The 23,416-nt window shown below is 50.8% G+C and overlaps 3 protein-coding genes and 1 long non-coding RNA gene across 6 annotated transcripts in view; 1 reads left to right on the top strand and 3 right to left on the bottom strand.

Moving 5' to 3' along the window:
• Nucleotides 1-13,298, bottom strand: part of TUBGCP2 (tubulin gamma complex component 2) — a 31,664-nt gene extending 18,366 nt beyond the window's left edge. Inside the window, exons 1-10 of one of the 3 annotated variants that reach the window (XM_034065518.1) lie at nt 13,284-13,298; nt 10,141-10,304; nt 8,529-8,657; nt 8,050-8,226; nt 6,873-7,032; nt 5,177-5,384; nt 3,929-4,128; nt 3,112-3,301; nt 2,069-2,214; nt 1,260-1,440 (exon numbers count right to left, since the gene is read on the bottom strand). In XM_034065518.1, coding sequence (XP_033921409.1) covers nt 1,260-1,440; nt 2,069-2,214; nt 3,112-3,301; nt 3,929-4,128; nt 5,177-5,384; nt 6,873-7,032; nt 8,050-8,226; nt 8,529-8,657; nt 10,141-10,290 — 1,541 coding nt within the window. In that variant the 5' untranslated portion in view covers nt 10,291-10,304; nt 13,284-13,298. Of the gene's footprint in view, nt 1-1,259; nt 1,441-2,068; nt 2,215-3,111; nt 3,302-3,928; nt 4,129-5,176; nt 5,385-6,872; nt 7,033-8,049; nt 8,227-8,528; nt 8,658-10,140; nt 10,305-12,649; nt 12,692-13,283 lie in introns of those variants that run through there. The other 2 variants (XM_034065517.1, XM_034065519.1) reach the window with 2 other exon arrangements.
• ZNF511 (zinc finger protein 511) lies at nt 12,743-17,266 on the top strand. Its single transcript, XM_034065535.1, has 7 exons — nt 12,743-12,907; nt 13,023-13,096; nt 13,866-14,067; nt 14,208-14,332; nt 14,717-14,899; nt 16,154-16,238; nt 16,907-17,266. Exons 1-6 carry the CDS (start codon nt 12,743-12,745, stop codon nt 16,221-16,223), a joined length of 819 nt encoding a protein of 272 aa, XP_033921426.1. The 3' UTR covers nt 16,224-16,238; nt 16,907-17,266.
• On the bottom strand, nt 13,662-16,717 carry LOC117436597 (uncharacterized). Its single transcript, XR_004549933.1, has 3 exons — nt 16,612-16,717; nt 15,747-15,905; nt 13,662-14,050 (listed from the first exon to the last, which is right to left on the bottom strand). It is a non-coding gene; the product is annotated as an uncharacterized lncRNA (long non-coding RNA).
• Nucleotides 17,267-21,061: 3,795 nt separating the features above from the next.
• Nucleotides 21,062-23,081, bottom strand: ECHS1 (enoyl-CoA hydratase, short chain 1). Its single transcript, XM_034065534.1, has 8 exons — nt 22,966-23,081; nt 22,284-22,481; nt 22,080-22,207; nt 21,900-21,999; nt 21,700-21,804; nt 21,504-21,623; nt 21,358-21,425; nt 21,062-21,276 (listed from the first exon to the last, which is right to left on the bottom strand). The coding sequence occupies exons 1-8, from the start codon at nt 23,066-23,068 to the stop codon at nt 21,211-21,213; spliced, it is 888 nt and encodes a 295-aa protein (XP_033921425.1). The 5' UTR covers nt 23,069-23,081; the 3' UTR covers nt 21,062-21,210.
• Nucleotides 23,082-23,416: the final 335 nt, after the last annotated feature.

Here is a 23,416-nt window from a genome sequence, read left to right as displayed (position 1 = left end):
CAAGGAAACTCTCCCAGTCATGAGGAAGTCAGTGGTTAACTGAGGAAACAAGAGGTAGGGGAGGAAGATGCTTAGACCACCGACATACCCTAGAGTGTAAACCCAAATGAAAACCTGACCTAATGCTGATGACAATCCCACTTCAAGCAGGAGGCTGAACTACTGAGGTTGTTGGTCCTTCCAACCAACGCTTCTGGAATGGTGGAGGAAGTCAGTACTGCTGCTTAACTGAAGAGGTTCCCTGGGGTTTAATCACACATCCCACTTCAGCCCTCAAATCTCACATACACTGAAGCTCAGTAGCTTCCTCCTCAACGAGCTGCCCCTGCACTTGCACCCTAGCAGATCATTTAGACACAGGACAGCTGCTGCATGATCTAGCAAAGACCCTGCTTCGAGGAAGAGGAGGTCACAGCTGGACAGGCTGAGCAACACCTTAATCTGAAACTACACTGCGATAGATGGGCCCAACAGAGGACATGTGCCCTCAGAACTTCAGAATCCAGTGTCTCTTGAACATTCCTATGAAGCAAAGAAGGCTTGGAGGGATGACAGGCATTAGCAAAGCTAGGAACAATCACTAACAACTGGCAGGTTTCAGAGAGCTCTCAACCTTTCATGAAACCAGGAACTCGTGGGTTTACTGTTTTCTGAAGATGGTAATAAACTAAAAGCTTGATTCACACAAGGAAGCTGGAGTTTGCATGCTAGAATGCACCTGCATTTGCTATCAGCTCAATGTATTATGAGAGCCAAAATATAGGTTATCAAAATGAACTTTAAAAAAGGACAGTGTTTAGGGCACTTCTTTGCTGAGATGTTTAATATCCAACTATTTCTTATTCACATTAAACTCTTCTTGATCATACCAGGTGATAAAGGAAACTCCTTCCCCAGGTAGGAGTGACAAGCCATGGGACAAGTCATGAGAGAGGTAGAGGACATCCATACCTGAGAGTGGGTTTTGGGACTGGGCTAGGCAAAGCCACAACTTCATTGACAGAGTTTTGGCAACAGCCTTAGAAGGAACTTGGACTAAGAGATGCCCAGATATCCTTCTCACCTGACATTTCTATCATTTACTCTTTCTGTTTTAATGCAGGAAAGACCTCAAATCTTACTTTTTCAGGTCATCCCTTCTAATGGAAATAGAGACAACACATTAATAATAACCCAAGAAAAGCAGGCTAACTTCAAAAAACTTATGTTCACTCTCAGAACCAATGTATTTAACATGCATTTAGTAAAACGAATCAAACCTTAGGTGAGTCACCAGCTCTTTCTCCTCCATTAGGAAATCCAGCAGAACTTTGCTAGCATAGTTATATGCTTTTTCTATTTGCTCCACATATGCTCGCTCTTTTAAAGTATAGATGACCTCTTTAGCCACAGGGCAGGTAACATCACGGCCACATTCTCGCACAACATTTAAGTATTTCCCTAGAAGAAGAAGAAAGAATGACCCATATTCATACCTACTGAACAGCCAACTTTCAAACCACTATCTTCAAGGGGAAGATACGCAGTGAGATGTTTGCACTACATTCTACCAAAGGCTGGAAAAGATTTAGACAGCTCTCAAAAGATAATACAGACTGTTAAATTAGGCACCTAGTATCACATTTAAGGAGATCTAGGAATGGGTTCATTTCCCATTGGTGGCAAAACGTCTCTGCAGATAGCCAGAAACCTCCAAAATCTGGTGCTGCACTTTGGGAGCAGCTTTTGGAGGGGTTTGTACTTAGGAAACAGGGCACTGGTAGCCATCAGGTGCATTTAAACACCCATATTAAAACTCAGCATATTCAAACCTCAGTTGTCTAGCTCCCTCTAGCTAGCTGTACCCATGAAACAGAGCAGTAAGAAAGCTCCTGTTGCTGCTGGGCTCCTTCCCACATGGTTTATTTATAGGCACTGGGATTCTTTTACAGTCTGGTTCTTCTATTCCTCTGAAAAGTTTGGATGGAAAACCCCATAAACTGACAAAACACGATGCCATGTATCCTTACATGAAAAATGGTAATGCTTGTCTCAAGATTCCTTATATCAAAAGCTTATCTTTACCTACCTGTGCTCAGTATTTTGTCAGCCATTTTCTGCAAGAATGAGGGAATCTGTTGCTGAACAACAGTGTATCTTTGATCCCAGTACTTGTCATTATAGTCTTCCTGGATCTTCTCCTTCTGCAGCTCATGCTCCTCCACCATGAACTCACTGAACAGTTAAAGCAGATGTTTAGAAGCAGGGAGTGGTACAGTGAGGATTACTTTATTTGACCTGTAAACTGGTAATATGAGCTATCAGAAGTAAGGTCTCAGGAAAACACATTCCATCAAGAACTGAAATTAGTCTGTATTTGTACTACGAGGAGATGCACTATGCAGTGTTTCTGCTAATCTGCAGTCAGTGATGATAGAAACAGGATTCTGTACAGTTTACAAACCAAGTCTAAGCATGATTTGGTTGTCAGTGTAGAGGTGAGGACGTTGGCCTTTTCCTGTCTTCTCACCATCAGGAAGGCATTCATTCATTTCAGCTATTTTGAGTTTTGCCCCCTCTTAGGATTCTGAAAATGTGGGAAACAGAAATGCTGCATAATCTGTTAAACACAGCAAAATGCTCCAAGTGACGACCAAAGCCAAGAAACTTCAGGCAGCGTTGGCAGCTCCTACCAGATTAGCAAATTAGTAGACTACATTGAATATAGATCCACTAAATTATCACACTTGTGCCCCATGAGGGCTCACCCCTTGTCATGAAGAGGATGAGGATGTGAGAGGAGCATACTGAAAGGGGGACAAGCATGGTAAGGTGGAATTTGAGCATACTGCATACTTGAACTGCTGTTGCACATGAATTCCTTGAATTTGGGAAAACAAAGCAAGTGAGAGTGTCTCTGACTGTATACACACTGAATTAAGTAGGAAATGTAGTTCAACATGCTTCAGCAGCTCCCCTTCCTTGCAGTGCTGCCTTGTCTACTCACTGCTGCCAGGTCCGAGCCCCTAGGTTATGCAGACTTTACATGGCAGAGAGATGGGTAAATGCCAATGACCTGAGCAGTATTTCCTAACTTTTGCACTTCATTTTCATTCCTTAAGTGTCCTTTACCTGTAGGGATCATTGATGATGCCTCGATATATCCACTTCTCCAGAATTTCAAAGTAAGGTACACTGGCTGCCTTGGTTAAATACAGGCACAGCTCCTGGGCCTGGCTGTCCCCCGTGTAATTAAAAGTCTTGTCATGGAGTAAGCTCAGGGTAGATCCTCCCATACACTCTCCTTTATCCACAGAAGTAGCTAAAATCGAACAATACAGACACACGACACAAAGATGAATTGCACAAGCTATGTTCTTAAACGTAATGAAGTTAGCACCTGATTAGCTGACCACCCTAAGCCACAGATGTCCATGTCAGCTCTAGAACCCTGCTGTGAAGATGCAGGCCCATTCCACCACACAACCAAACCTTACCTCCTGCAATGTCCTGCAACAAAACACCCCAAATGAAACCCAACCCTCCAGAGAAGGGGAACTGAACTCAGACAGACACAGGGTAACATGGTGGCTTCAAGTCCAAAAGCCTCCTATGCTGAGGGCATGATGTATAGAGATCCACCTTGCAGGTGGTAATGGAAGAAATACATACTTTCAGTGGCTTGCTCTGATTTCAAAAGCATCTTGTTCTCAGCTGTTACACTGCAAATACCTCTAACGTCAGGTAAAATGCATGGACATGCCCCAGAACCCATGGCTCTCATGGAAGAGCTGTGCTCTGACAAGTACAATTCCCCTTGACTTTCTTCTCTACTATAACATCAAATTAAAATGACACATGCCCTGACTGTACTGCTGTTCTGTAGCTACAGCTTCCAGAACCTGTCGTGCACCCATTAACATGTAATGACTGTATATCTGAAACTTACCAAGTGAAGCAAGGATCTCCAGGGTCCTCATTGTGGGCTGGATGTAAAACCAGAGTTTCTGCAGTGACAGAAGTCCCTGTCTCTGAAGGTGTTCCAGCTGGGTAATTAATATCATGTATTCCTTGATTAGAGTCCGCATAGCAGCAGCCAGAGCATGATTTACCTGTCCATACTCAAAGGAAGACTTCTCCTCTATAAACCTGCATAAAGCAACACGGAAACCCTTTTAGTCAAAGCACCTTCTACCATCTTCAGGACAGTGCACAAGCACACAAGTAGATTGTGTGTTGGAAAGCACACCGGTCTTCAGCTGGAGACTCAGGTTCCACATCTGCTTTGTGTCCCCTCTCCTTACTTCCCATCACATTTCCTAGTGCAGAAAGCTGTAGGAAGACGTTTCCTCTCACCCTGTAGGGGAACTAGAATTGTTTGGAGAAGTACTGTGTAGAAAGTGAGAGCCAGGGTTTTCAAGGAGATTTTCCTTGCATAAGCAGCAGATTAGAGGACAGGAAAAGATCTCAACAGGAAGCTATGTGCACCCAGACATGTGGGGAAAGCACTGCTGCTAGTTTCTAACACCACATGCCACTGCAGGGATTCATCTGACCAGATTTAGATGGCTCTATACATGTTGGTGGAGAGAGACAGATACATCTGAACAGTCATCTGGAAGGAGACGTGTAAAAGAGATTGGATGAATCACATTCTAAAAATGCTTCTCTCTCTTTGCTGATCTTTTAGGGACTTTGAATCCAATGCAGACGTCTACAAAACAAATATCTGCTGCTGGTGGGGTTTACCTTATCCTAAGACCTTTTAACAACTAAGGTAGCTACAAGAAGCTAGGCAGCAGTATATTCTCTTACTCAGAACAACACACACAAAGGTGGCCCCTGTCCTGGATGTCCAGAGGAGAGCAAAAAGCAGGAAACATGGGAAATTCATAGCAGAATGGGAAGGGATGAGCCAGAATAACCAGACAAATCCTATTTGCACTTTGAATTTACCAAGATCAAGTTTAGACAAAGCAAAGGTGAGGTGAATGAAAGACTGAACTGGCAGCAGAGGAGAAACCCAGCAACAAGAAATGTAGCTAAAACCAATTCAAAGCAACTCAAATTCATACTTTATATCCCTGTAGGTTTAAATTAAGCTTGAGAGTTAACATCTGCACAAAGACAGATTCTCTGTTCTATAACCTGGTGCTCAAAGGAGAATATCTGCCTTTGACAAAAGTCAGCTAGGTACCTGGTGACAGCAGAGTAACTTGCTGCTACAGGAAGAATCCTGGTCACCAGCTCTTTGATGGACAAGTCCAAGTTGGGATCGACTGAAAACGCTCGGTTCTGCCTGCCTACGAGAGGCTGTGCTGTGATGTATCTTCCATCCACACCAATCAGAACGTACAGCAAGTCCTCCACAATCATGGATTCTTGGGAAGCTAATGGCAAAGTACCTGTTTTTAGATACAAGACAAAAAAAGAACACAATCAGAACATGCCATAATACTGCCTGATGGACCATTCACATCATTTTGGTCTAGTACCTGAAGCTTGAAAGGAAAACATGCTACCATTCAAACTGAACAAAGGAAGATCACACAAAGCTAACTCTAGATAGAAATGACTGAGTGAAGCTCAACTCCAAAATCATCCACTTTTCTTTCCAGGAAAACGGAATCCTTTACTCATTTATACCCAAAACACGTCAAGTAGACAGGGCTATACATCTGACATCTGTGGCCAAGAGAACATCACCCACAGCCTGTGCTGCTGATCCTTCCACCCAAAAGGGCTCAGCTATAGCAGACTCAAGGAACTCTGATCTTGTCAACAACTCCCCCTACCTTTCCTCCACTGAAATACTCAGATACCAAGAAAACAGTTCAAACACAGACACAAAGAAATGTGCAAAAGCTGCAGGTGAACTGCAAACTGAACGGTTTGAACTGCAAACTGAATGGTTTGAGCTGCAAACTGAATGTTTTGAGCTGCAAACTGAATGGTCTGAACTGCAAACTGAATGGTTTGAGCTGCAAACTGAATGGTTTGAACTGCAAACTGAATGGTTTGAACTGCAAACTGAATGGTTTGAACTGCAAACTGAATGGTTTGAACTGCAAACTGAATGGTTTGAGCTGCAAACTGAATGTTTTGAGCTGCAAACTGAATGGTCTGAACTGCAAACTGAATGGTTTGAGCTGCAAACTGAATGGTTTGAACTGCAAACTGAATGGTTTGAGCTGCAAACTGAATGGTTTGAGCTGCAAACTGAATGGTTTGAGCTGCAAACTGAATGGTTTGAACTGCAAACTGAATGGTTTGAGCTGCAAACTGAATGGTTTGAGCTGCAAACTGAATGGTTTGAACGGCAAGCTGAATGGTTTGAACTGCAAACTGAATGGTTAAGTCAACCCTGCAGGAAGCATAAAGGACTCAGGCAAAATACAATTAAGTGAATAAGAAATGATACACAGCTCAGCCTTAAAGCTAGAATACAACAGGGGGAGATTAGTCCCCTGCTGCTCTGGTGAGGAGAGAGACAGCAAACTGGAGAGGTTGTTATAGTCTTAGTGGAGAGGACATTGACCTGGATGGACTGATGAATGCTCCCTTGTCAGATATTAGTACAGATCTTTCAGCTGAGAATGCAGGTGTGATACTCCTACAGCAAGAGGTTATGAAGGCTCATAAATGCAAGAGAGAAAAAGGACTGTGAAACTCCAAACAGACTAGATCCCCTGGATCAACAGTGGGGCTGGAATTCAGAACAGGGGAAACACTGTGAACAAATCAAGTTTGGGATTTGTTTGAAACCTACTCTTCATCTGCAGAGTACAAAGAGCAGTTCTGCTTTCATCCTGAGCGTGACAAGGTCTGAATGGCACTTCTGAACAAGCACAAAGCATTAGAAGTTAATGCCATTTTTCCTGTGTATCACATACCTATAGGTACTGTTGTGTCAGTGCTTAAACTGGTGCCAATTAAGAAGTCACCAATAAGTGCAGGTCTCTCATACACCCAGGATGGAAACACTGGAATGGGCTGACCAGAATTCTTCTTGTTCTGCTTATCTCGGAGGATTTTTCGTGTAAGCTCAAGAGGCTGTTGGGAAAAGAGAGAGAAAGAAAGAAGGGGAAAAAGATCTTCAGAAATCAAAAAGATCTTGAATTTCAAGCAGAAATTGACTCTAAACTGGCCACTTGAGAACAGAACGTAGAATAGCTGATGCTTCACTAGCACAGTGTAGGATCTGGTCTCCCAGTACCACCTAGTGTATTGTAGTCTGTGATTTTTCTATACAGTTGGCCTTTTTATTGTTGGAGGGTTCACCAAATAATGCCTTTCAGCACCCTTCCCCACCATGCTAGGGCACATACACAGGGGAACAGAGTGGGAACATGCACAACCATCAGGCATCTTACTAGTTTAGAAAGTGCACCACACAAATAGCAGCAAACTCCTTCCAGAAGCAGTAACACCTGATTCGAGGACCACTTGCAGACAGGCTAATGAACCCCTCCAAACTCCATTTCTGCACAGTGGCTACTGAGTAGCTACGTGCCAAATGCAATACAGATAATCCATCCACAGATAGTCAGAGAATGATGGGTTTTTTACTCTGAATAGCAGTCAGTGAAGGAAGTGAGCTCTCAAAGACTGAAGGACATAGAATGCAATCCCTGGCTCTGGGTCTTTGACACTAAAGTAAATGGAGTATAAGATTCATTATCAGCTGGAGAGTCTTCTGAGATGCAAAGCCTACATGCATATTTAGAGCCCCAGGTGTAAGAACACAGACAACATGCTTATGAATGGCCATTTCTTAAACTCCACAAATGTCTATGTGAAATGGGATATGCACAGTGTCAGTTTACTTCCTCTCACAGATCTCAGAGGAGAGAGGGAAAGGAACTTGGCAGGAAGCAAACATATGTGTGAGCTTTGCATCTTAGAGAATGGCACTCTTACACGTGAGAGGTAGCTGATGCACACTGTGGCTGGCCCTGGCCATCTTGCATATTCTCAGAGTTGCCTAGTCTTGCAATACTTCACACAAGCATCAATCACAGCTATAGGTACAAGCAGAAGGGAAAGATTTCGTGCTCAAAGAGAGAGTACCTGCTGTATATTGGCGTTGGCTGTGACACTGCCCAGCTGCTTGCGTAGCTCCTCAAGCTCCTGCAGGGATATCTTGGAAGTAGATGAGGGGATGGAGAAATTTGTGCTGGCGCTGGTTGCTGCATTAGCTGCAAGTTCTGCCCTTTCTTTAGCATTCTGTTGCAAATACTGCAGTGTCTGTACATACATGAAGAAAGAAAAGACCTGGTGAATGCTGGTCAGCACACACTAAAGCATACAACCATAAGATGGCTGGGCTAAATCAGATCATAGCTCTTTCTGTCCCAGTTTTCCAGGTCTCAGTGGTTTATACCCAGAATAGTGCAACTCTCAGTAGTGCTTTAACAATTCAGTAGACCTAGAACTGGTTATCTATCAATTTCTATGCTGAACATTATAATCAGAAAGCATGCTGTACTTAAAACCATTGCACTGTTGATACTGTTGGATACACATCCAACTCTAAAGGAGAAACAAACCTCTTTGTCTTCTGTGAGTTTTGACAGTAGATAAACTAAGGAATCGAGATGTCTTGTGTTTTTAGATTTCAGCTCATCATACTTCTTTAAAAAATCTTCAGGAGTTCGAGAGAACTCTGCTATTTTTACCTGTAAAACACCACATAAATAATACATGTTTAATGTACATTATTAGCTCAGCATTCAAGGCAGAAACACTGTGCAAGGAGGAAGACAATGAGGTGCAGGCTGGGGTTGCCACCAAAGTACTCCAGGGAACGGGTTTTGGACTGAATGCTGCAGCACTGGTCTCCTGCTAATAGTTATGCTGGAGAAGAGTGGGAGTTCTGGGACTTCAGGTGGTAGAGAAGGGACTGCAGGAGAGAAAAGATGAAGGTAAGCACAAGAACTGCATCAGGGCACACTTTGCACATGCTCAGTCTGAAGCAATGTAATTGTGTATCAGCAGGTTTATTGAGGAATTTGGCATTGATGAAGCCACTGGATCCACTTTGGAGGCCCCCCTAGCAAGAGATACATCAACCAGACTGAGCCCAGTGCAGAGCCATAGAGATAGTGGGGTGTACTGACTGCTGCCCAAAAGGGTTACAGACCCTGCTCTAAGGGGCACAGCAAAAGCACCACAGCACTGCCATGAGCTGTGACACAGAAAATCCTAAGGGAAGAGTCCTTCCTGGAGAGAGTGGTGATGCTGAGACATGGCCAGAGATGGAGGAGTCTCCTAGAGATCTCCAAAATGCAGCTAAGCAGTCTGCTGGAGCTGTGATGCTGGTCCTGATGGGAATAATGGGTTGGACTGCAGGTCTCCGGCTCTACCTCCTACTTCAATCTTTCTACAAGTCTATGAACTGTCAGTGTAAATGATGCACGAGACTGGAATTAGAGGAAACAGGCAGTTCAGGCTACAGAGAGCTGAACTTCCAGACAAAATTAGCAACTTGGAGCTTGACTGATGGATTGCTTTTAAAACCAACACTGAAAAGCAGTATTATGGCCACAGAAGTATACCTGGCCATGAGAATATCCACCCAACCCTCCAATATGCAAGGCTTTTACCTTTTTCCTGATCTTTCTACTTTATAACCCAAATTGAGATTCCAGATCAGATTCTTTTTTTTATACCCTTGCCAATGGTCTCACCATTATTCTTCAGAAAGCCTGGCACGGCCATTACACACTCCCCAACACGTGTCCAGCTCCACAAACACAGAAGTCAAGGTATCTCAGAGGAAAGTAGAAGAGCTTCTGCCTAAGAGCTCAGCTCAGTCTCCCCTGTTCTGGCAGGTTCAAGCCATTCCCCTTGGCCTGTCCCTACAGGCCCTTGTCCCAAGCCCCTCTCCAGGTTTCCTGCAGCCCCTTTAGGCACTGGAGCTGCTCTCAGGTCTCCCCTTAAGGAACCTTCTCTTGTCCAGGCTGCCCCAGCCCAGCTCTCTCAGCTGGACTGAAATCACACTGAGGAATCTTAATCTTGAATGTCTCTTTAGGAAGGAAAGTGCTTTCAGAGCTGATGGAACCTCTATCAAGGACTGCAAACATGCTGCCTCAGGAGTCCCACTGCCCCCGTGAGGTCTGAAATGCATGCTGGCTGTGATGGCAGTGCACCAACACTTACCTTCACACTGTGTGCAGAGACAGCCGTGGTAACATACGGTGTTCGATTCTTCTGCAGAAGATCAATGTAGACTTCAGCTCCTTCCCCTCCGTGCACATGCAGCAGGCTGAGCAACTCATTGACATCATGGTGGATGCGGAACTCGCTCATACTCCCACTTGAGGCTATGAGCAACACAGGACACAGAAACAAAGGTGCCAGGTTATTTTGCTGCTGCAAATAAGAAGATATCCTGCACGTTTCCTGGCTATGTTATGAGCCTGCTACAAGGTCTGACCGACACAAATACATTTTGTTTGCAGTCTGTGCAGACAAAAGAGGTACCTGTTACCATGCCTGATTCAACTATACTGGCACAAACCCCAGTGATGACACAGGGGAGCCAGCAAAGTCTGGTGGAGAAGTCAGTGAATCACCATAAAGAAGTGCTGGGTTTTGTACTGATGACCACAGGCACAGCTGGAGCTGCTGCTGCTTCTGCAGTCATGCAAACACAGCTTTTCCATGTTGAGGGGTCTCCACATTTATATTCTTGCACATTTTGCCAATGGACAAGCCCCACATTCTGCACATCTATTGAAACACTGGGTGCAGATCTAAGAGTCTGATTGAGGCACGGTGTAAGCACGGAGTTGAATGTAACCCCTGTACAGATGCAGAATACCAAGCACATGGAAAAACATTTGCCAAAATCATTGAATCATTTAGGCTGTAAAAGGCCCAGTGCAAGTCTCCAACCAAAACTGCATCATATTACAACATGCTGTGAAAGGCTTTCTCCCGTCCAAGCTTAAATGTCTCTAAGATCCAGATTCCTGTACCACTTGGGGCCCTCATCCTCACGTGGAAACACTTATTCCTCACATCCAACTGTGTTTCCTCTGCTGCAGCTTGGCCAGGGCCTCTGGGGCTCCTGCTGTGTTCCTCTGGCCCCAGCATCTCCAGGATCCCTTTGGGCAGCAGATGCCCCTGGATCCCCCTTCACCTCCATGTCTCTGGCTGCTCCTGCAGCCTCTCCTCCTGTGCATCCACCCTGCATGGCCAGGGCCTCCCTGGCCTTGCTCCACTTTGTAAGTCGCTCACAAGGGCCCAGACTGGAGCATTTAGGATGTGGTGCCACAAACAAGGTGCTCCTTTTCCATTACATACTGGCTACGTCCTTGCTAACAGCAGTGAGAACCAGCCTCCAGAGCCTCCAGGGCTTCTTCTTCTTGCAGGTGTGTTCCTTCAAGACCAGGTTAGACGGGGCTTGGAGCACCCTGCTCTAGGGGAAGGTGTCCCTGCCTGTGGCAGGGGTTGGAACTGGATGAGCTTTAAGGTCCCTTCCAACCCAAACCAGTCTGGGATCTATGACTGTGTCCCCAAAGACTCAGCTTTTGCACTATCTCCAGTTCCTTATGGTTTCTGTGAGCTCACATCTTCAGCCTGTCAAGGTGCTCATGAGGGGTCACCATAACCTCCAGCCCATGAACCCCTCATAGAACCATAGATTGGTTTGGGCTGGAAAGGACCTTAAAGCTCATCCAGTTCTAATCCCCATGCCATTAGACCATGTCACCCAAGGCTCTCCCCAACCTGGCCTTGAGCACTGCCAGGGATGGGGCAGCCACAGCTTCTCTGGGCACCCTGTGCCAGCGCCTCAGCACCCTCACAGGGAACAGCTTCTGCCTTATCTCCAACCTGAGCTTCCCCTGTTTCAGTCTGAACCCATCACCCCTTGTCCCATCACTGCAGTCCCTGATGGACAGCCCCACTCCAGCACCCTGCTGGGGGATGCCCGACCTTGACCTAAGCCATCCCTCCGGTCACCTGCCCGTCAAAGCGCACATCAACCATCACCAGCCCCAGCAGCGAGCACCGGCACCAGTCACATCCTCCAGCTCCCATTGCCGAGCGCACCGGGGCTCAAGCCCGTACCAACGGAGGCGAGGCCGGGCCCGCAGGCCTCGCTCAGCGGGGCCCAGCGGTACCTCCCCTTGCGCTAAGGGCTCCGGAGGCGCCCGCACCGCACCGTGCTGGGGCCGGTACAGCGGGAGCCATAGAGGCACAGCAAACCCTGCCCGGCCCCACGGAACCGACCCATGTCCGTGCGAGCGGCACTCCCTGGGCAGGGACCGGGAGCGGGGTCCCCATCCCCGGGGGATGCTCGGACACAGCCGCCGGTGACCGGCGGCAGGGCCAGGCCGCAGGACCCAGCCGGTGCCGCGGTGGGACCGCTGCTTCCTGCCCATCCCGCACCGTTAACCCGAGGCGGGGACACAGCTTCCGTGGCCCGCGGCGGCTCCAGGCGGAACCGGACCGGTCCCAGAACCGGAGCCAGAACCGGGACCGGACCCAGAACCGGACCCAGACCCGGAGCCAGACCCGGACCCAGAACCGGACCGGACCCAGACCCGGGACCGGACCTGGACCAGACCCAGAACCGGACCCAGAACTAGACCCAGAACCGGACCCAGAACTGGACCCAGACCCGGACCCAGCATCACGACCGCGACCCGTCCCCCGGTACCTGCCCGCCGGGAAGCTCCCGCCGCCGCCGGCCGGAAGCGCTCCCCGCGCCTGCGCCCAGCGCCTCTTCCGCCCGTCCCGTCCGGGGGCTCCGATGCTGCCGCTGCCGTCGGGGCTGCTCCGCCGCCTGCGGGAGGCGCCGCTGCCCCCCCCGGCCCCGGCCCCTGCTCCGGCCCCGGCCCCTGCTCCGGCCCCTCCGCCGCCCTTCACGTTCGCTCCCCGCCGGCTCCGCCTCGGCCTCCACCACCCGCTCTTCGAGGTGAGGCTGCCCCAGCGGCCCCCGTCGGTGCGGGGGGCACCGGCCCCCGGAGCCCCGTCTGTCTCTTCTGGCTCCGCGGACCCTCCATTGCCTCTCGTCTCCTTTGCTCCCCCAGGATGGGGACGTCCACAGGCACCTGTACCTCCAGGGGGTCCTCAGCAGCCTCGCCGAGGCGGCGGAGAAGCCCAAGTAAGTGGGATGGCGGCGGCTGTGCCGCTGGGGCTGCGCCTCCCGTCGGGGAGCGGCACTGATGGTGCGGACCCAGCGCTCGAGTGGTGCCGGGTACCAGTGCGAACGGTGTTTGGGACAGCCATAGATCCCCCACTGGTTTGGTCTTAACAGCCCAAACCCATCTGGCATTGTGTGCTGCACTCACCTGTCTGTCTAGATACTGCTCTGTCAGATGTATAGATACCATGCTTGTTGGATGCCATGCATTGCACCGAGAGTTCCCATCATCAGAAAGGCATCTATATGTCTGAAAATTGGGATCCTAGCTAAACAAAACAAGAGGATTCAAGTGGCAGGTTACTATTCACAAGTACAAACCAGTGGGAGAGCCGTGTGGTGCAGACAGCCCCAGTCAGGAAGGCTGAGCCTGGGACAGTCAGCCTGGTGTAAAACCTGCTCTTGTAGGCAGGTTTGTGTGAGGTTATCCTACAGCCTTGGCACAGTTCTAATCCACTTTCAAGTCCAACAGCTTGTTTCTCACATTGCTGCTTGTGGTTTATTCTTAACTGAAGCACTGCTTTAAAGGGTGATAATATATGTGATGCTGAAGCCATAACAGCAAATAGAGTTTCCAGCCGCCAGCACCATTATAATCTTCATTCCATTACACCTTGTGTTTAAGTGTTATTCACAAAAGATGCCACAAGCAAATGTAGTCACTGGAGGGATACATGCAGCTTAAATTAAGGCTTTCATTTAAGGCGCACACGCTGTCATTTCCCTGCAGAGTGTCTGAATTCAGCTGCCACATCCCTGGGTGCTGCCAGGTCTTTGACACCCTGGAAGGCTACGAGCACCACTACAACACACTGCACAGGAACGTCTGCTCCTTCTGCAAGCGCTCCTTTCCCTCTTGCCATCTCCTGGATATCCACATCTTGGAATGGCACGATTCACTCTTCCAGATAATGGCTGAAAAGCAGAACATGGTGAGTCGCTGTGCACATGGGTTGGTGTGCACATTGGGGGCTGCCCCCCTTAAAGAATGACCATTTGGGAAGGGTACCCTTGTTCCCAGCTGACACATCTGACCTTTTCCACTTACTGTTACTTGTCCCCTGCCTTTCAGTACAAGTGCTTGGTAGAAGGCTGTGCAGAGAAGTTCAAGAGCAGCAAGGACAGAAAGGATCACTTGGTCACTGTTCACCTTTATCCTGCTGACTTTCGGTTTGATAGACCCAAGAAAGTGAAAAGGTAACTGCAGAACTGCAGTAGCATAGCTAGGTTTTACCTGTAGGAGGTGATGTGCTGCTCTGCTGTGGCTCTCCCTTTGCAGAGTAAGCAGGTTTATGTTCTATGGGGCACATTTTTAGGGGATCAAGCCTATTGAATGAGTTACACTTTATGGACCGAATAAAAGAACCTGGACACAAAGCTGTGTGCTATAACAGAGACACCCTGAATACTCAGTAGGAACTCACACAAACCTATTACACAGCTCCCCAACAGCCTTTTGGCTGTTCTGAGTGGCCTGTGAACACAGATTGGACTTGACCTGTTTCATCATTAAATACCCTGTAAGCCCCAAAGCAATAAATGACAACTATTGAGGAAGGGTGTGATATTTCCTCTCTGCAGTGGCCCCAAGCACATAAGCAATCCCACAAAGCAGGATGCCAGTGTGCCGATGGATATGACCACGGAGACAGAGCAATTCCAAGTGGACCCCATGGAAGTAGCACCCAGTGAGAGCATGGAGATCCCTGAGCCTGCAGCCAGCCCTATCTCCTCAGTGCCAGAGAAACGCCTCTATAAATCCAGGTCTGTACTGTTGGCCTCCACAGGCAGAAAACCCTGGGACTGAGACCATAGTCATCTTAGTTGCATTTTGCAGTGCTTAGCACAGCACAGGTCAGGGTATCTGAAGATAAAAGAGGTAAGATTTCCATGTATGCTTTAAAAGCCATTTTTTAAAGAGGAAAGTGTAAGGAAGGGCAAAGTGTGACTACCCTATGAAAGCTGTGTCAGTAAGGTCCTGTTAGTCTGCTAACCATGGCTAGAGCAGAATGCTGTGGTGTGAAGGCAAAAACTCTGCCCTAAAATACTCCAATGAGTCTCATTGTGATTTCTAACACATATCCATCCTGGCTGACTCAGGTGCATTCACTGTAGCTGTCTGTGGTCCCATGCAGGTGCAGGACAAGGCACTCATAGAGCAGGTGAACATCCTACTCTGAATCTTAGGTTTTGCAAAGCCAGAGCAGCATTGCTGGGTTTGGTTGCAACTGAATTTCTTAATGGGGGCTTGACTTCTGAAGTCATAGAATGGTATGGGTTGGAAAGGATCTTAAGATCATCCAGTTCCAACCCACTACTGGAACATGGCTGTGCTGGAGTGCCATGCAGGGAAACCTGCTTCTGTCAGTGGCTCTCTTTGCTTTCCCTGTTGTCAGCTCTGCTTGTGTAAAATGAGGTGAGCTTTACTGGTTCAGGGCTTTCTGTTGAGTCATGGAGTCTGCAGGTGCTCACAACACACTACAGCCACTGGGGTCTTGTCTATGTCATGGTTTGCCTGACAAACTCCTGTACTAAGCAGCCGCCACGGTGACATTTTAAGCTTCACTGCCTTGTCCAGCATAACAGCTTATAAAGCCTAAAGAAACAATACCTTGAATTTGATGTGATGCTGCAGGTCAAAAGCAGAGTTGGCTGCTGAAAGGCCATGCTTTTACTGCTGTTTCTTCTCTCCTGCTTTTCACAGTCATGTGCTTCCACAACACCCCACTGACACTGCCCTGTGGCATATTGCTTTTTAACACCTTACACCCTGTTGTTAAGAGAGGGGAGAACATAAATGTGAGAAACAGGAAAGCAGACCAGTATTTCACCCATTTTTTTGCATTACACTTTGCCATTTGCATTACACTTTGAATTACACTTAGGTGTCCTGCTCCTCCAGCACCTTCCTCTTCCCACTCCTGACAGCTTGAACTGCTACAAAAGGCATCAAGCATCCTAGTGATGCTGTGAGAGATGGGGTGTTGATGTGTATGACATGCATGTCTCCCTTTCCAGGATCCCATCCACAATTTGCTTTGGACAAGGTGCTACCCGAGGATTTAAAGGACCAAGGAAAAAAGTCTGAAGGTCAATGCAGCAGGTTTGTACAAGACAAGGGGCTGGCTGCTGCTTCCTGCAGGCATTGGCACCATGACTCAGTGGGGACATGTGCAGTGTCTGCAAGGGTCCCACTCCCCAGTGGGAAGGCAGAAGGGTGAAAACGGGTTGTGCAGCAGCGGTTTGGGATACACATTGAGAGGAGCTTTGCTACAGTCCCTTTTTGTCTCCATACCAGCTCCCTTTGGCAGCATCTCAAAGCTGCCCCCTCCTGTAGCACAGCACTCACTTTTCTGATCCCCTCTGAAACACAACTACAGATAAATTCTGCCTCTGTGTTGGGAGGTTTTGTCTCTCACCAGTGCCAGGACTGCTGTGGGCAGCAGTGGCTCTGTAGATAGATGGGCACATCTTACCTGAGCCTGCAAGATGGCAAATGCTGGTCTGACACTCCAGGCAGCTGCGGGTATCCCACCGGCTTTGCAAGGAATCACTATCAGAAATGCAGCAGGGATGACACGGAGCAGAACATAAGCTTCCCTCTTCCTGCAGGACATCCCACCAGCTCCCTCCCCTGGCCTGGAGGCAGGCTGTCACACTGCCAGCCATCCTTGCACAGGGGGTAGCAATATAAAACCCAGAGGAAGAGCAAAGGGGATTACAACAATTCATCATGTTAGTTTTGTTCTTTCATTGTCTTCTCTTTTCCAGCAAGTACAGCCCTGGAGACATGGGGCAGGTGGAACTCACACAGCGAGTCTCAGGCTGCAGCAAACAGTGCTGATGGTGAGGTGAGAGGAAATGGGCTGCTGCAGCTGAGCCTACACAGGGTTCTCTTCTGAGGAGCTGGAACCACTGACAAAGAGAAAATGAGTGGGGAAAGAAGACAGTGTTCCTTAATTCTGACCTGCATCTCACTGAAGGCTGCTCTGCTCCCTAACACTTGCTCTGGAACCCATATGAAAGGCTTGTGTAGGCTGGGAGAAGCATTGTGGTGCCCTGCAGCTCGTTTCCTCAGGGAGCTGAAATGGAAATGGCTTCCAACAAGGTGAATAAATAAAAGGAGTTCTTACAAAATGCCTTTGTAGAGAATTTAAATGGTGTCTTGAAGCCCAGGCAGAGTCAGGTGTGAAGAATGAACCTCCCTTTGCTCCAGATACCCCACAATCAGGTTGAGATGGAGGTTATTTTCCCTCTTGTCTTTCCCTTTTTAATCTCATCCTGCCAGAGGAAAAGGTTCATTGGAAGCACAGAGCCAGGTCTCTGGTCCTGTGTCACCTTTAAAATGGCCCATAAAGGAAAGGGGAAAACAGAAGGAGGTTGCAGGAATGACGTCTATCCAAGAAGCTTGGGATCTGTGATTGCTCTTTCCCTTCCCCCTCTCCGGGTGGAACACAGGATAAAAAGGGCTTTGCAAAATCCCTGCAAACAGGAGCAGGGAATGATGCTTGCAGAGATTTCCATGTCAGTTTTAGAAGCTTTGCTGTGTGTAAAACTCAGCTGGCTTGTCTGGCCCTAATCCTTCTTCCTTGGCCTCCAGAGAGCTGTCTTTGGCAGGCAAACCCTCCATCCAGGAGGTCCAGCCTCACCTCCTGCTGCTGCTGGTCCCCCAGGGATGGTCCATGGTACAGGACAGGCTCTGTCAGCACCTCTGTGGCCACCACCCTGATGCTCCTGCCACATGTCTGCACAGGGATGTCTATCAGCAATGACCAAAAAGCACTTTCCAACACTGCAAGCCCTTAATGAGGCTTCTTTCCCCTTCTTCACACTGGAGTAACTGGAGATTGGAAGCAGGCCTCACACCACAGGAAATGCCTGCATGCTTTGGCCTGTGGTGGTACAAAGATCATGCAGAAACAGCCCAATTTGCTTGCCCTTGTGTTTAGGTCCTGGAAATTCCTTTAGGAATTCCCTTTTCCTAGACTGCAGGCCCAGAGGTTAAGAAAAACATTAATATTGTAATTACAGCTCCTGACTCAGTAACTCCTCTGGGTCACCAACTTCTTCCATAGCACAGCCATGTGCATCCCCATATTTGACAGCAAGGCAAGCAGCCTGTTTCTGACCTCTCCATAAACAACCCATGACTAAATACACTCTGCCAGCAGGGACCAGCTGGAAGTCTCAGAGCTGACATTCCCAAAGCCTGGCTGCTCTCCAGGATGAAGGCAGAGCACAACCAGGCTCTCACAAGCAGCAGGGGTCAGGAGGGAGGAAGACTCCTTAGCCCATAGGGTGCTTTGGATGGGAAGGGACCTTACAAACCCATCCAGTCCAACCCTCCCAGTCACCTTCTACTAGACCAGGTCTAAGAGCCCATCCAACCTGGCCTTGACCTATAGACAAGCACAAGCTTTTCCAGCTCATTGGAACTTTGCCCTCTGAGATTGAACAGCAATGGTATGATGGTGATGGGTATCTGCAGTCAAATCCCTCCCATTCTGGGGCTGAGGGCATGGGTTTGTACTTCATTGATTCCTTTCCTCTTGGTTGATCTCACCCTGCTGAATTAAGCCTTAAGGATCGACCCAAAGCTCGGAGGTCGGCTGTGGACGTGCCATATAGTGCTTGTCAGGCACTCCCATCTCCACACCAAAGATCTTTATGTTACTTAATGGCTTCTATTTAGGCTTGGACTTAGCAGTTTGGACCTGACAAACCCTCAGGGGTGGGAAAGGACCTTCCACCGCCAGGAATACTGTCCCATATCAGGCACCAGCCTCAGGGTAAATCAAATGGCACAATGTATATGCACAACTACACTGCGAACTTCCAAACACCGGGATACACGTTTAGCAAATGACCTGGTCAGTCAGCACTGGGGGACCTGCCTCAATGCCCCACAGCAGGAGGGTTGCTGTGCTGTTATCCCAGTGCTCCCAGTATCACCAGCACCACGAACTGGCCCCACCCTGGGAGTGGCCACAGCAGCAAAACTGCGGTCAAAGAGCAACCAAGGGCCAAGGAGCACAGGAGCAGCCATGGAGTGGTGAGTCCATGCGGGATGGCTCAGGGCAGCAGGATACAGGCAGACACTGGGCACAGGTGGGTGCACAGGAGCTGGGGGGTGCAGGATACAGGCAGACATTGGGACGGGTGGGTGCACAGGAGCTGAGGGTGCAGGATACAGGCAGACACTGGGCACAGGTGGGTGCAGCAGGAGCTGGAGGTGCAGGATACAGGCAGACACTGGGCACAGGTGGGTGCAGCAGGAGCTGGAGGTGCAGGATACAGGCAGACACTGGGCACAGGCGGGTGCAGCAGGAGCTGAGGGTGCAGGATACAGGCAGACACTGGGCACAAGTGGGTGCACAGGAGCTAAGGGTGCAGGAAGGCCTCAGCCAATGCAGCTCCTGCCAACAGGGTTGCCCCGTATCTCTACAGCACAAGGACCCTGTGGCTCTGCAGCATCACCATCCTGCTGGGCGCTGCCCTTCTGCCTGCCCCCGGCAACACCCAGGTGAGCCCCATCCATCCATCCATCCATCCATCCATTCATCCATCCATCCCTCCCTCCCTCCCTCCTTCGCTCCCTCCATCCATCCATCCATCCCTCCCCTCCCTCCATCCCTCCCTCCATCCTCTGCCTGCCCTCCCTCTGCCCTGGCCATAAGCAGGCAGAAGGAGTCCTCTGTGCTTTGTGTCACCCCCTGCACCTCTTTCCTCCCCACAGGCTCTGGGTAATCCCGGGATGAAGAACCTGGCTCCGGAGGAGGATGTGGCCAAGGAAATGTAAGAGGCACCCACATCTGGGTTGGGAACAAAACCAAAGCAACATCCCAGCAGCTGTTTGCTCCCCAAGATCTTAACTGCAGCCTCCTGGGGATGGGGGGTTCCTCTCACCGTGGTCCCTGCACCCTGATGGGGTGGGATGCCCTGGGACATGGGGGTGTTTAGTGAGCCTGATGCACTGGGACTGAATCTGCTCCCCTCTTCCAGCATCCTTGGAGTTCGTGCTGTGGAGCCACCAGAGCCGACTGAGATCTCCAGAGATGTGGAACCAGGCTCAAAGGATGGCTCTGGCAATGCCTGGGCTCACTGGGTTGCCCGTCGAGTCCAGGCAGGACCAGAGCAGGACCTTGACCATCTCCACCACTCCCAGGATGATGCTGCAGGGGCTGATGCCTATGGGCCACCAGTGATGCTGTCCCTGCAGGTGCAGAATGGCCCTGAGGAGGACCGTGACCACCTCTACCACCACTGAGCAGTGGAGACAGGCCCCAGATGCACAGTGAGGGGTGGGAGCATCCCTGGTCCTCATCCCTCCCAACCCACCCTTGTGCCCCCCAATAAACCCCATTAGAGCACCTCCCATATGAAGCCAGGCTGAGAAAACTGGGATTGTTCAGCATGAAGAAGCTGCATGGAGACCTCAGAGCAGCTTCCAGTGTCTGAAGGGAGCTACAAGGATGCTGGAGAGGGACTATTCACTATAGGGACAGGACAAGGGGTGATGGGTTCAGACTGAAATAGGGGAAGTTCAGGTTGGAGATAAGGAAGTTTTTCCTTGTGAGGGTGCTGAGGTGCTGGCACAGGGTGCTGCCAGAACCCTATTGCCAAGTGTAAGGCCCCCAAAGCTGGGAGATGCCATCCTTGGGCTCTCTAAAAGAGACCCCAATGAGAGTGAGGACAATGCCTCAGGGTGGGCAACTCTGACCATCACCGTGGCCTCAGCCAACCCAGCTGAGGCTGAGCAAACTCAGCACATCAGCATTGTGCCCAGGAAAGCACCATGGGCACACATGGACCTATTCTCCATGTGGCTGCTCTTGCCCAGCACTGGGGAACAGTGCGATAATGGGGTCTCAGTGAACCCAAACGCACCCCAGCTCAGCAGAGACCCCACAGCATCAATCCCCCATCTGCCTGCAGTGCCAGGAAAACCCTTTAATGGTGATGGCAAACTGCCCCCTGTGCCGGTTGTCTCCCTTGAGGCACTTGTCACCCGGTCCCAGACCCCTGTGTGGGGTGATGCTGGGGCTGATGTGCTGTAGGGGACCGGCACCCCCGGCTCAGCTGTCAGTGAAGTTGGCTTTGCGCTTCTCCACGAACGCTGCCATCCCCTCCTTGCGGTCAGCCTGTGGGGAGCAGAGGGATGGGTTCAGGGCAGGCTGTGCCCCCCACTGTCCCCACCACACTGAGGACAAACCCATACTCACTGTGGCAAAGGTGGAGTAGAAAAGCCGCTTCTCCGTCCTCATCCCCTCTGCCAGCGTTGTCTCAAAGGCTGAAAGCAAAAGAGAAGATGGGGACACCCCATGGCTGCATCACCCCCATGGCATTCCCACTGCCCCCCATCCCTTACCACTGTTGACCGACTCCTTTGCCATGGCAGCCACCAGTTTGGAGTTGTTGGCGATCTTCTCTGCACAGGCAACAGCCGCATCCACGAGCTTGTCCACAGGGAAGATCTTGCTGACCAGACCTAGGATGGACAGTGGGAGGTGGTGGGACAGCTCCCTGCTGTCCCCATACAGGGATGGGACCGGCACATGTCCTACCTGCTTCCTTTGCCTCCTGTGCCGAAATCCGGTCCCCAGTGAGCACCATCTCCATGGCCAGTGACTTCCCCACTGCTCTGGTCAACCTCTGTGTCCCTCCAGCACCTGCAGCCATTTGGGGAAGGGAAAAGCCCAGAGGATACCTGTGTGTTCCTGTTGCCCCTGCTCCGGTGGGGATGGGGCAGCAGCCCCGTGCTCACCTGGGATGGTTCCCAGCAGGATCTCTGGTTGTCCAAACTGTGCCTTCTCCCCAGCATAGATGATGTCGCACATCATGGCCAGCTCGCACCCACCACCCAGCTGGGACAGGGGGGAAAAGGGGGAATAAGAGGGGTAAAGGGCTGGGAATTGAGGCAAAAGGAATTTGGGGGGACACTCACTGCATAGCCATTGACAGCAGCAATGATGGGCTTGCGGATGGTGGAGACTTTGTCCCAGCTGACGAGGAAGCTGCCGCTGTAGCACTCCTGGAAGGTCTTATTCTGCATCTCCTTAATGTCTGCTCCAGCTGCAATGGGAATTGAGGTGGGATCCTCATCCCACCCCCTTCCATAGCCTGGTATGGGGGACACATCCTGCCCTACCTGCGAAGGCTTTCTCGCTGCCGGTGATGACAATGGCCCCCACTTGTGGGTCGTCCTGCAGGGTCCGCAGTGCTCGCCCCAGCTCCTCCATCAGCCCTTCGCACAGGGCATTGAGCGCCTGCGGCCGGTTCAGCCGGATCAGGCCCACGCTCTGCCGGGCCCCCGTCTTCTGCACCGCCACGTACTGGAACGCAGCCCCTGCCCCCCAGCACCGACCCCGTTAGGCACCGGCTGCCGACAACCGGGTCTCGCCCCCCTCCGGTCAGCCACGGCTCCGTGCTGCCTTAGGTGACCTTCGGATGGTGGGCATATGGTCACCGGCAGCCCGGTGGGGGTCACCCCTGCGGTGGGCGAACGGGGCTGCCGGTGGGTCCCAGTGCACTCAGTCCGGACCGGGGCCGGTGCACGCCGCTGAGCACGTCCCGGTGCGTGCCCGGTGTTGGGGTCCCGGTACCGGTGCTGGGGTCCCGGTACCGGTGTTGAGGTCCCGGTACCGGTGTTGGGGTCCCGGTACCGGTGTTAGGGTCCCGGTACCGGTGTTGGGGTCCCGGTACCGGTGTTGAGGTCCCGGTACCGGTGTTGGGGTCCCGGTACCGGTGTTGGGGTCCCGGTACCGGTGTTGGGGCCCCTCCCCCTCCCCGTGACCTTTGCTCCGGTTCCCCCCCCCCCCATCCCCGCTCACCGGCGCTGCAGCCCCGAGCCCCGAGGAGGGGGCGGGGCGGCGGGGGGAGGAACGCGCGGGGGCGCGCACCGGCACGGAGGAGCGCGCGTACGGACGCGGCCATGACGGAGAGCGGCGCGGCTCGCCCCGCCCACCCCCTGCTCCCATTGGCTGAGGCGGCCCCGCCCCATACCTGATTGGCGGAGGCCGCTCGGCCCGGTCACCGGGAGGGGCTCTCCCGGTGCCGTGGGCAGAGGCCGCGGAGCTCCGCCCCCGGCGGTGTGGGGCAGCAGTGGGGCAGCAGTGGGGCAGCAGTGGGGCAGCAGTGGGGCCCCGGGGGGGTGGGCTCGGGGGTGCCGCTCCCCACACACGTGCCACGTTGGCGTGTGTTAAACCAATGCACACAGCTCGTTCATTCACTGCCCCCCCACTCCCCACACGTGCCCCGCTGTTGTGGGTTAAACCAATGCAC

Source organism: Melopsittacus undulatus, chromosome 8 (assembly GCF_012275295.1).
Source record: "Melopsittacus undulatus isolate bMelUnd1 chromosome 8, bMelUnd1.mat.Z, whole genome shotgun sequence".
Classification (NCBI taxonomy): Eukaryota; Metazoa; Chordata; class Aves; order Psittaciformes; family Psittaculidae; genus Melopsittacus; species Melopsittacus undulatus.
The sequence above is the reverse complement of the archived record's forward strand: the minus strand, read 5'-3'. Positions and strand labels throughout refer to the sequence as shown.